At 44.5% G+C, this 12,720-nt stretch overlaps 1 protein-coding gene across 1 annotated transcript in view; it reads right to left on the bottom strand.

Annotated features, from left to right (window-relative positions):
* The window catches only part of slc38a8b (solute carrier family 38 member 8b), a 37,802-nt gene extending 25,859 nt beyond the window's left edge, over window positions 1–11,943 (bottom strand). Inside the window, exon 1 of the mRNA XM_034163168.1 lies at window positions 11,751–11,943. Coding sequence (XP_034019059.1) covers window positions 11,751–11,943 — 193 coding nt within the window. The remainder of the gene's footprint in view (window positions 1–11,750) is intronic.
* Between the last annotated feature and the right edge of the window lie 777 nt (window positions 11,944–12,720).

The raw sequence follows: 12,720 nt of genomic DNA, 5'->3' as shown, positions 1-12,720 counted from the left end.
GTCCTGGGCAGAACAACACTATGAAGCAGTATATACACCTAGTTTACCTTTACATGTCACCCTGATGTTCGATGCCAAACAAGAACAGACTGACTATGCATGCTGCTGGGATGCATTGATGAATCAACGGCTGTTTCACATACCACCACAGAAATTTATTTAGGCCCCCAAGGGGCCGCAGCTTCTGTCAAGCTAACTTCAGCTGAACAACAATGGTATCAAGTGCCGAATGCCACGCCTCATGTGACCCTTTTAGTCTCAGAAAAGTACGAATCCCATGACCTAGGTCCAATGGTAAAGACAGCCTCAGAAGTTGAAGAATGGCAAAACATGGAAAGTCCACAAGTACATCTGTCAAAAGACCAGCAGTTTATACGAATTAATTAAAAGTAAATGATGAGGCTATAGCTCAAAAAGTGGAGCTCAATCCTAGACCAGAGGGACAGATGGTGTTTATCGGCCCAACAAGAGAAATTGTTAGAGCAAATACCACCAGTGGTGTGGTAAAAAGCAAAACGGATGTAGGACTAGTAAAAAACAGCCTTACCAGTAAAAATAAAAGTAAAACCGGGAGCAAAACTGCCTCACCAAAGGCAGTATCCATTAAAACCTCAGGCTATTGAAGGCATAAAACCAGTAATTAAGGGACTATTGGCAGCTGGAGTTTTAATAAAAACTGCAAGCCCATGCAATACTCATATCTACCCTATCCCTAAAAACAATACCAAAGAGTATCGGCTGGTACATGATCTGCCTCCTATCAATGCAATAATAGAAATGGATGCACCTATAGTACCTGATCCGCATACTATACTATCAAGCATCCCTGCTGGAGCAAAATGGTACACAGTAATCGATCTGTGTTCAGCCTATTTCAGTGTGCCTGTGCACCCAGACTCACAACATTTGTTTGCATTCACATTTCTGGGACAACAGCTAATGTATACACGGCTACCTCAGGGACTGAACCTGTCCCCAGCCATCTTTAACAAAGTCCTGGCTGAAGAGTTACAACACCTTGACATACCCAGTACATTGGTGCAATATATGGATGATCTCCTTATTGCATCAGAGACTCAAGAACAGTGTGAAAAAAGATTCATTAATTGTATTGCATGCATGGCCGATGGAGGTCATATAAAGTATAGTAAGGACAAATTGCAGTTCTGCAAACCAACAAGTAGAATACTTGGGGAAGACAGTTGTGTGGGGACCATGCGATGTATAGCCCAAAGCCAAGTGGAGGCTATAATCAAGGCTCCAAACAGTGGTGACAGATGCTTTCATTCCTTGGGATGGCAGGGTACAGTCGGCCGTGGATTTGTGATTATGCTATAAAAACTGCACCTTTGCATGCCATGATTAGAGCAGTGGGGCAACAAGCAATGCAGCTCTCCTCGTCTGGACAGATGAGCAACGGGAGCTTTTGAGGCCCTGAAAACAGACATGCAATCTGCTCCCGCGTTGTTAGGTAACCCAGATTATGGGAAACCTTTCCATTTGTATGTTACTGAAAAGCTGGTTATGCTTGTGGCTGTCTAATGCAGGAAACAAATGAAGGAAAACAACCATTGGCCTAGTATAGTACAAAGCTTGACAAACATTGAAACAGGATTGCCACCATGCTATCAGGGCTAGCAGCAGCTGCCTTTGCATTTCAAAAAGCATCATCCATAATCATGGGACATGCAGTAACGTTGTACACGTCGCATCAGTTACATGCCCTGCTAACCAGTCAACGTTTTGTACTTAACACAAGCTAGACGCACTGGATATGAAGTTGTGTTATCCGCTCCAGAAATAACAATACAACATTGTCACACGGTGAATCCTGCCACCAAATTGACCACACCGTTAGAGGTACTCCACATAACTGTGTGGCAGAGACAGAGAATTTTTGAGAGCCAGAGAACATTTGTATAATCACGCCATAGATGCCAGATCTAACCCTGTTCGTGGACGGCTCATGCTTTCGGATGCCGCGGGATTGCATGCGGGTATGGGGATTGTTTAAACTAACCCGGATGGCGAAACTTTGAATTACTGGAGTCCCAAGGAATTGATCAGCCTTTTCAGCCAACTGGGCAGAAATCAAGCCTTAACTATGGCTTGCCAGATAGCTAAAGATCAAACATTGTTATATCTACACAGACTCAGGCCTACACTTATGGCGTATGTCATGTACATGCTAAACATTTGGAAACAAAGGGGATTCCTGAGAGCAGTGGCACCCCTGTCACTCATGGAGAAGCGATTTCCCACTGTTACAAGCTCTCCAATTATCCGTCTGAGGTAGCCATCATTTAAATGTGCAGGTCATCAAAGAATAATAACATCATAGCTCAAGGTAACAAACTAGCAGATGACGCAGCTCGCAAAGGAGCACAAGGAGAAAATATGTTTCCACTGCTAACCATCCAAGATGGTGCCCACTGGTTTCACTTGACGCACTGATAGTGGCTCAAAGTAGGGCCAGTGGAGAAGAAAACGAATGTGGGTTAAACGAGGCGCTATTGAGACACGCAGTCAGGGGCCAGCGGACAAGCTGTGGCCGCAGTAGTCTTATGGACATTTTGTGTTACCCACCAATTTATACGACATGCAATCATTTGGGCCCACGGACCGATCATTGTCGCGAGTCCAAATTATGAACAAACTAAAGCTGTCTGGTGGTCCCATATATGGGCAGCTACAGTGGACCGTTTGTTTGAATGAGTGTGAGGTATGTGCACAGGTACCAATGTCCGGAAATCATTCACAGCCCACTTTAGTCCACATTCCGGTTCCTGATGGGCCATTCAGACATCTTATGATGGATTTCATAGACATGGGAGCTGAAAATTGAGTTAAACGAATGAGATATGTTTTGGTAGTGATATGCAGATTCAAGCCGATGGATTGAGGCAGTAGCCTCTGCAAATCAAGACCATAAACGGTAGCCAAATTCTTGTGCCCGAGACTGTCTTTCCAAGATTTGGCATTCCAGATACTATCTCATCTGACAACGGTAGGGCTTTTGTAGCCAAGGTTACACAAGAAACATTCAAACAATTGGGTATCAAACAGAAATTTGGGTGTGTTTATCACCCCCAATCAAATGGGGCGGTGGAACGGGCTAATGGCATTTTAAAGAACAAACTAGCAAAAATCATAGCAGACAGCAATGGCAAACTAACCTGGCTGGATGCGTTGCCGCTTGCTTTATTGTCAATGCGCTCACAAACTAATCCGACTAACCCATTTGACACCATTTGAAGCTCTTACGAGGTCGGCCGATGCCTATTCCATACCTGAGAGAGACCCTACGAAGGCCCATCGCTGGAGCAGCTACAAGACGAATGCATAATTATCTGAGACAGTTAACCCAATACACAAAACTATCTTTTTGCAGGTCAAAGGTGCTACAGAAGACAGAGAAGCAGAGATTCCACTCGAAAATCAGAGCATCCAGCCTGGTGATCTGGTTTACGTCAAAGTGTTCAAAAAGAAGTGGGACAGGCCCCGCCGAGAAGGTCCTTTTAAAGTTATTCTTGCCTCACGTACAGCAGTCAAAGTAGACGGTAAGGACACTTGGTTTCATTTAAACCACTGCTGTAGGGTTGGTGGCCAGCGCCCCTGCGGCCTCGGCAAGCTCGTCTTGGCAGAGCCGCCGGGCCAAGGGGGGGAAGCAGGAGAAGCCAAGAGACCCTACAGCAGGCACCGAGGACGGCCACGCCTCCCTGCAGCCAGAAGAAGCACCGAGGGAAGGCCAACGCCTCCCTGCAGCCAGGCGAACACGGCCAAGGCGCTCACAGAGACTGATTGAACAAAGAATACGACGCACAGCTTCAGAGAGTAGTGGATCCCTGCCAGATAGAGCAGCGACAGACTCAGATGCAGACTCAGAAACAACTGGAGACGCAGGCCAACAGACAGACAGAAAATACAGACCGACAGATAGACAGGCCCACAGGAGACATCAGACTCGGACAGCAACTTAGTAGATTTACCGACAGAAGAACCACAGGAAGGTACAACCCAGACAAAGCACAGATTACACCACACATCCCTAGTGACAGCTCATCTAGTGACGGCTCAATCAGTAGCACATCTAGTAGTACATCTCAACAGTCATCAGAGCAATGATTAAGGAATTATTCAAGGGATTGACAATACTACTGGTGGTCAGTATGGGAGAAAATAGACATCCAAAACATACAACGGACTGTGCCGTGGCCATGGCCGCAATAGCAGCTAAACAAGGCATTCTAAACACAGGAAAAACATATAATTTGGTATATATTAAATCAAAAGCCTACAAGAACATAGGAATACAGGGAAAGCTGGGGGATTACATATTAGGCGAAGCCATTAGCATCAAATGTGAAGAGGAGGGAACACTCAACATAGAGGTAATTGTGATAAAAGAGGATGCAGGGAAACCAAGCAAGACGTAACTGTTACAGTACATGAAGCCACAAAATGGGTAAAAATCAAACCAAGGAAAAAGAGGACAATTAGAAGCCTAGAAACAAGCAGTCACTTAGGGAGATGGGATCCCAGTACAGACCTAGCCCGTACACAAGGGTTGAAGACAAATCTATTTTACCAATGGTTGAAATTTTCGGCTAGGCAGATCAGTGAAAAGCCTTGCATAGCCTGTCACCGGAAAGGTGTGATACCTCAGGCTAAACCCCTACCTGATATCAACAACTGTTATAGGAGTCCCCAACATAACTCAGACCAAGCAGAATGCTATACACAATGTGTTATGAAATGGCAGTAGGTGATGAAAATATGCTGCCGACAGTAAACTTTGTCCAGTGCCTCTAAGTACAGAAGGAACGTTCCACCTATGATTAAAATAGAGAAAGGGATGATACACCCATTCTGTATAGCTAAAGGCTTAGTAGCACAATACATAAGCGATTGGCAGGTAGGGACGACCCAGCCAAACACCACATACAGTGTATGCAAAAGCTAGCAAGAATACAAACCGGCCAAAACAGCATGGAACATTATCATCTGTCACACCACTGCCAGCAGCAGGCATACAGTGTGAACAAATAGTACCGGCCACAGGGGGGTCTGTAATTGGACTGAATCTCACCCATGCTTCATGGGTATCTACTCCAAATTTAGCTAAGGGAACGGTACCCTTAGCTGACATCTTTTGGATATGCGGACAAAGAAGGAAACTCCTGTCATCGCTGTCCCCGAATTGGAAAGGCCTTTGTGCTCCTGTGAGCATCACAGGAGCAATAACAGTAATTGAAATGCCAAATTCAATACAACCCATGCCACAGAAACTTCGTAAGAAAAGAGGAATAATGACACATAAAACAGACTACAACGTCACAGTAAGAAACGGGATACCAGAAGGGATACCCCGACAGTTAGAAGCCATAGACAGTAGCAGAGTTAAAGCAGATGAAGACGCGGAATAAATGGGGATGGGCATTGGCGCTGTTCGGGGTTACTCCAAAAATCCGTTCTAGGTTCCAGGAGGTGCAGTGGATAATTACTTGTGGTATAATCAGCAAGATACCTGAACTGGACATTGGCAGCAGTAGGAGCCTAACCGAACAACTGCACGCCACCTCGCTAATGACAATGCAAATAGATTAGCTATCGAGATGATGATGGCTGATGAACAAGGAGTTTGTATTATGATCAAAGTGCCACCGAATGTTGCACAGCTATTCCCATGCGTACAGGGGAAGACGGAATTTGACAGAGCTCTTAATCACACTTGAAGAGATGCAACAGGAACTGTTAAGTAACTCCATAGGAGGGAGAAATGAAACTGACGATTCTGGATACATTGTAGGGAATGGAATGAATATTGGCCCACTATTTTCACTGTTTGGGACTCTAAGGAGAGGGTGGATATCATGGAAAGACTGGTTATACCAGATAGGTGTAGTCTTGGCACTAACAGGGGTGGCGGTCTTGCTGGTAATATGTTGTGGTATTCCCTTGATAAAATTTCTGGTCAATAAATTGATTTCATCCACAGTAGGACAGCTCCCACTGTTAGCCATCCGAGCCCTAGAAGAAAGCACAAACGAAACAGACAGAGAACCAGAATATATGGAAATGGATGAAATACCAATTATCCTCCCCGACAGCCCCCAGCTCCCTAATATTGTGGCATATACCCCAGATAGGGAGGACTGGGATGGACCGTGCTTGGTGATATTGTAGACGAGGAAGAAGACATGCACGCACATTTACATTCACACACATGCACCTACAAAAATGAGGGATAGGATAGATAATATCTGAAAGAATGACATGGAGCTGTAATAATGAACGTATATGTATATTACTAGGACACAGGAGTATGGCTGAGAGACCAGACTCCCCTGATCAGGGACCTATGCCTGATCTGCCTCTATCAAGTCTGATTGGACTCTCAGAACTGTTTGGAGAAGAGGATATACAGGAGGGATGGTCGAGCCGTGATTGGTCGCACAGCCGCCATCCATCCAGCAGCTAAACCAGTTGGCAACAGAAGGATCTTCATCATTCCAGCACCTGGCGATGACGGCTTCACAGAATCTGCCTGCAGCAAGAGTCGGCCCAAGGACTCCACCATCACCTGAAGGACTCTTTGGACTCAGGAACACACCCCTTCCGCAGATGCCATGGAGACAGTCACATGTGCCAGTGGCAACGATACCCTCCAGGGGAGGCAGCCAAGGTCGGCCATATGCAGCAACTGCCCGAGTGCATCCTAGACCCAATTCACTGCTAGGACCTGTCCCCAGCTTTCCACCCCCAAGGCAGGAGAGATATTCCGATCAGCCCAGTACCTCTGGAGGAGGATCAGCAGGGGTGGACCTTAGTCGAACTCACCCACCAGGACAGAGGGGAGCTTTGTACAGGCTGCTAAATGCCCAGAGTGTCCACCCACTTGCCTGTGCGACATCAACAATACTCCCCCCACACACGAAATGCCTTCCCCCTTGTACTTCCTGTCCCCTGGACTGCACAACCTTAATCTGGTCATGGTCACCCCCACTGGACATGGCAATCTTGGTTCGAGAGCTTCGTCTTCCACAAGAGTCTGTTCCAAAAACCTTGGAGCAGCTCCTGCCCCTCACAAATCACATTCCCCATGGGCTATTTGAGGAAATCATGCCACAACTGAGTCAGACAGCTGCATACCTGTTAAGGATACACCGCGACAATGCCAACATCTCTTGTGCTCAGGAGGGCCTCCATACTCAACTGTGTGGTCTTCAGTCTAGTATGGACATGCTAGCCAGCATGATGGAGCATATGGAAAGGGAACAGCTAGGGCTGGCCACCACCACCCTGAATGTGGGCAAGAATTCTCTGGGGGCCCTGTACAACCTGGCCAAGCAGCACAAGGAGCTGGAAGATCCATCAGAGAACTGCACGACTGTCTGAAAGCCAGAATTCCTGATCCTTCCCCCACTACCCCTGAAAGGCCAACCTCCCCATATTCCCCAACTTCTCCCAAAACTTCAGACGCTGAGTAAATGCTGAGGAGCGCGGACTGACGTAATGGCACTGAACACGGACTATGATCTTGGTTCTTGAGTTTGAATTACGGACTGGTTTCAGAAATCTGAGTGTAAATAAAAAAAAAAACAAAGAAGGATATATGTTAGTAACGAAGGTTCGGGTAAATGTCTGTCCTTACCATCATCTGCGTAACACAGATAAAGCTAATGCATACACATAGATATCACATTGCAAAGTTATAAAAGGGGACCCTTACACGGCGTGTTTGGAGATTTAGTAGTAAAGATGCACCATAGGGACCCCTTTTTCTTAAATTATAGCATGCCTTAAGAGACATGCATCGCCTAAATTTGGCGTCTGGCCAAAAAGGGCATTAGAAAACAAGCTGAAAAAGCAGAAAAACAAAGTGGAAAATGTTGAGAAATGGCCTATAATGAAAACCATTATATGATTGACTAAGGCAAATGACTTACGGACGGACATGAAGGGAAACCATTTATTGTGTTTATCATTTAACTAGACATAGCTGCGCTAACCTTAGAATAGTTTCTTGATTGGTTGACTAAATAATGGTAACGTAGGGGTTATTTGATGCATTTAAGTAATAAATGTGTGACTCTTTAACAAAATAATATGTAGAACCAAGTATAATGGGTTGGAGCCTCTGGTTGAGTGAGACAATAGATGCCAGAAGATGATTGGTTGCACTAATGTCAATGTAATGCCTTTACTTTGCCATGATTAAGAGGTTGCTGTAACTTGTTTTATGTGGCCATTTTAAGTGCCTTGAATTACACCAAAACTCAATGTTTGAATGTCACCTTGCGTTGATATAATCCAGCTAATTGATTCACCTTGTGCCTTAGTATGTAGGTTCACCTGCACTTCAATATATTTACCGTGTGAAGTATCACTTATATTCATATCCGCACCAGAGTTATCAGTAATTCGAGTGATGTGTTTTTCTTTTTTATTGCAATGCACAAATGAGGATGTCTTGTCAGTAACAACCCAAGAGTATAGTTGATGTAATGGGACTCTTTCGAGTCCCAGAGGAGGGACTGTAGAAGAATTTTTAGGTCCTTATTTGAACTATGATGAACTATCAAGTGTCCTGATCCGAACTGTATGTCCTCTGGTTGAACTAGCAGGTGTTCAACCCAAAAAAGGGCTCTATTAGTCATTTAGTCTGTCAGGGGCTTTCCAAGGCCTTTTAGGTGCTTTCCCGCAGGCCACGTGCAGGGGCCTCAGGCCAGCTGCACCTGTGGCTGAGGCCACGTGCGGGGGGGCCTCAGGCCAGCTGCACCTGTGGCTGAAGGTCTTTTAAAAAAATCAGTTGTACATCCTTCACGTTTTAATGGGAGCGTTTGTCACATTGAAATAATGGCCTAACACCTGCTTAGGGTTCACTAGAGGACGCTTCCAATAGAAAACCATGTCTTGGGAATGAAATAAATAAAAAAGTTGAAGGAGGAGCGATGCCCGCGGGTCTCCAATAAATAGATGAGCGCGGTTGTCATATTCAGTCTCTCTAGAGGACTCAGTTTGTCTAAGCTCTGTGTCGAAGGCTTAAATAAACTTAAAAAACTCTGTGCATTTTATCTTGCTTAAGGCTGAATTATTCTAAAGTGTTGTGTCCTTTTCTAGCATATCACTTGCAATTAGTTTGTGTTATCTAAAAGACGACATCCCGAGAAGACTAAAGACGGACCACGACAATCTTATCTGTTTATCTCTTGGTTTCCATGGCTTGAAGTGGACAAGAGTCTGCAACTCCCCTGGCCAATCCATTGCAGGTTACTTCCCAGCTAGGCTGGTTCCCATTTACAGCTTGGGTGGAGTGAGACAAGGTCTAAGAAAACAAACAGGTCTGCATATTGGCAGGCCAACTCCTTATCCACTGAGCTACTGCTCTTTAAGATACTCTAACTCAAATTGTAACATTAATAGAAGCAGCTAACAACTATTTATGATGTAAAATTTAGTGGTTTGGTGGCATCTATGGAGATAAAGAACAAACACTCCCTCTTGCTCTGAGCTTCCAGTTCTGTTTATGGGTGATTCTTTAACTAAGGGCACTACTTGGCCTTGTAAATGTAATTTCCACCACACCATTGCCTTACAATATAAAGCGCATTGGGGCAAACTGTTTGTTGTTATTTGGCGCTATATACATGTGCTCTGATGTCACTGTTTATCTCCATAGAAACTACCCAAACAATCTTTCATACAAACTGTTTAAAGGGACATTACAGTGTTGTGTGGAAATTACGGCAAATAGTGTGGGACAACTACATTTTGTTTAAAAAAAAATCACAACAGTTGTATGACATTGAATACCCCAATTATGTTTTGATTATTTTACTGATATTTTTTTCAGAGATATTTTAAAACATTAGAAAAAATGTTTCTTTACCATTCATTTTTATCATTGAAGATCAAAAGTCTGGGTGTGGGACAAGCACAAAACGGCAATATTTGCATATAATGATGCTGAAAAAAGGTGAAAAAGTCTTCATAGACTACTAGAACAAATTTCTTAACACACTTTCATTGTAAAGATAACTATAAAAGTGTGAAATTTCCCCTTTTTTCTGTTTTTCATACAATATGATCAAAGGACATAATAATTGCCCGTAGTCTAAGAATCACCCTTATATCCTTGTTCTGGCTGCTCATGCACATTTATCATATGTAATTTCCAAGTGTGCACGTTACCGTTGTGATTCCTGCCATGTGAATGCATTGCTTGGTCCTCCTTCCACTTATAAAGAGATAACAGTACTCACCACTTACTGCATAACTGATGGCTTTTTTAAAGATGATGGACAGCAACAATTTTCCACAAATACATCTTAAAAATCTTATTTTTAGGCCACAAATATCTAAGAACATTCTTGGATTAGAAACGACAAACATCTAGCTTTTCCCACAGAGCCGTTGGACCTGTTAATAGATTTCAACTGCCTTTTCTTCTGCTTGAGGTGGTGGAGGGAGGGTTGGGGAGGAGTGGCCAAGGAGGCAAGCTTTGTTTTGATTCTGAGATACAAGCAAGTGCAACATGTTGTAGCAGAAAATTTTTATAGTGCCTTTAAAGTAAATTATTTACAAAATATTAAGAAATTTTATGTTATTCTTGCCCCAAGTGAAGGAGTTAAAGTACCTCGGGTGTTGTAACAAAAAGGGAGCTGAGCCAAAAGGCAAACCTCACGATTTACTGGTCAATCTTTTTTGTCCTAGTCTCACCTATGGTCATGAGGGTTGGGTCATGAGCGAAAGAACTAGATCGCGGGTGCAAGCGGCTGAAATGGGTTTCCTCGGGAGGAAAGCCGGTGTGTCCCTTAGAAATAAGGTCAGAAGCTCAGTCATTCGTGAGGAGCTCAGAGTAGAGCCACTGCTCCTTCATGGAGAGAGGAGCAAGTTGAGGTGGTTTGGGCATTTGGTAAGAATGCCCCTTGGGCACCTCCCTAGGAAGGTGATCCAGTCATGTCTTGCTGGGAGGAGACCCAGGTCTAGGTGGAGAGGTTATGTCTCCACACTGGCCTGGGAACACCTCAGGATCCCCCAGTCAGAGGTGGTTAATGTGGCCTGTGAAAGGGAAGTTCAAGGTCCCCTACTGGAGCTGTTGCCCCCGCGACCCGATCCCAGATGAGTGAGAGTGACATTTTTTGCAGCATCGTTCCAGTTTTACACTGCACCAAAAATAAATAAAATTTTTAAAATTTTTAGTGTTCAATGCTCACCAAATTCACCCACTCCAGTGTAAGGATGGTGCTATGCAAGGCACTCAACTGGAAATTAAGGACATTGCTCAAGGGCAGTTTGTGACATTTCCTGACAGGGAATTTAACCAAGGATTCTCTGGTAACAAGCCCTACTCTCCTACACTACATATGGCAGAGGAATGCACTCAGCTGGGTGCTTCTCTACTGCATGTATCTGTATGTTTATTTGGCACATGTTTTACGCCGAATACCATTCCTGATGCAGCTCCACGTTGACCCGGGAATCTTCTGCCTTGGATGCAAATGCACCACATGGCCACCGCTGTTTCTGAGTTACTCAAACCAGCAGTTACTCCACAAAATGACTCAGGTCACCATTCTGAACCAGACCTTTTAACTGACGGGTGCATGCATGTGAGCAGCATTACTGCCCCACATGAATGGATGATAAGATATTTATAATCACATTTGCAGCAAATATCATGAGAGTGAGAGTGTAAGCACACAGCAGGTAATGCAATATTTCTTACAGCTTTGCTCATCCTGTACATACCACTTCCACGCTGACAGCGGTGGAGGCTCCTCCTGCCTTCTGGAAAGCCCAGGGGAAGTTGAGCAGTCCGGCTCCCAGTGCAGACTTCAGCATGATGAACACTGCACCGAAAGACCCGAGCCGTGGCGGTGCTGTGTGGGACGCAGACCGGGCCAGCAGGCTGATGCTCTCCCGGGCCAGTTCCTCCATGATCCAGAATCAGCTCTGACCCTGACAACACCTGGACCAAATTTGGCTAAGATGTTGTTCTGCCTCCTTCCTGGCTGTGGAAAGCAGTGTAGTAAATGGTGCAAATGTATAGTCCTGTAAACCTGTGCAGCAATGTCACACACTGAGGCCTAATTAGTCACTGTGAAGATTAAACATTTCACTCAGAGGTGAAAAATGTGTCACTAAAGTGAGTGTGTTTGCATGCATTCCCTCTCTGTCTATGCTCTGATGTATTAAGTCACTTATACTGTGTAAAGCTTTTTGAACAGCTAACATAAAATTTTAGAAAAAAGTCACAAATTTCAAATTATACAAAAATCAATCGCATACATATCTGTGGAAAATGTTTTAATAGTTAAAGCATCATCCTGCCTTGTTTTAAGCTTTGGGTGTGGGTTATGATGCTGACCAGAGGATCTGAACGTCCTCCCTGGGTCAGGAGTTCACTGACTTGTGGAGAAACTTAAAGCAGCCACACGTTACACAGTGATAAGATGTGCCTCATTATTTACTGCGGGAAGAAATGGAGAACACAGTGAACGCAGCATGGTGTGTGCCTCTGTACAACCTATGAGGAGCAGGAGCCATCTGCAGCACTTCACAGGTCACATTCCATCTGTGTCTGAAGCAGAGCTCCAGTGAGAGCAATAAGGTCACATTTTCTTCACCACTCAAAATGCTACGTTTTAATTGCCAAGTATGTTGAACTTCTGCATTGAGTATGTACTTTCCACTCCGTCGCTCCACTATCAGGAA

The sequence above is a fragment of the Thalassophryne amazonica genome, chromosome 2, assembly GCF_902500255.1.
Source record: "Thalassophryne amazonica chromosome 2, fThaAma1.1, whole genome shotgun sequence".
Lineage (NCBI taxonomy): Eukaryota > Metazoa > Chordata > Actinopteri > Batrachoidiformes > Batrachoididae > Thalassophryne > Thalassophryne amazonica.
This window is presented reverse-complemented; position numbering and strand designations above follow the sequence as displayed.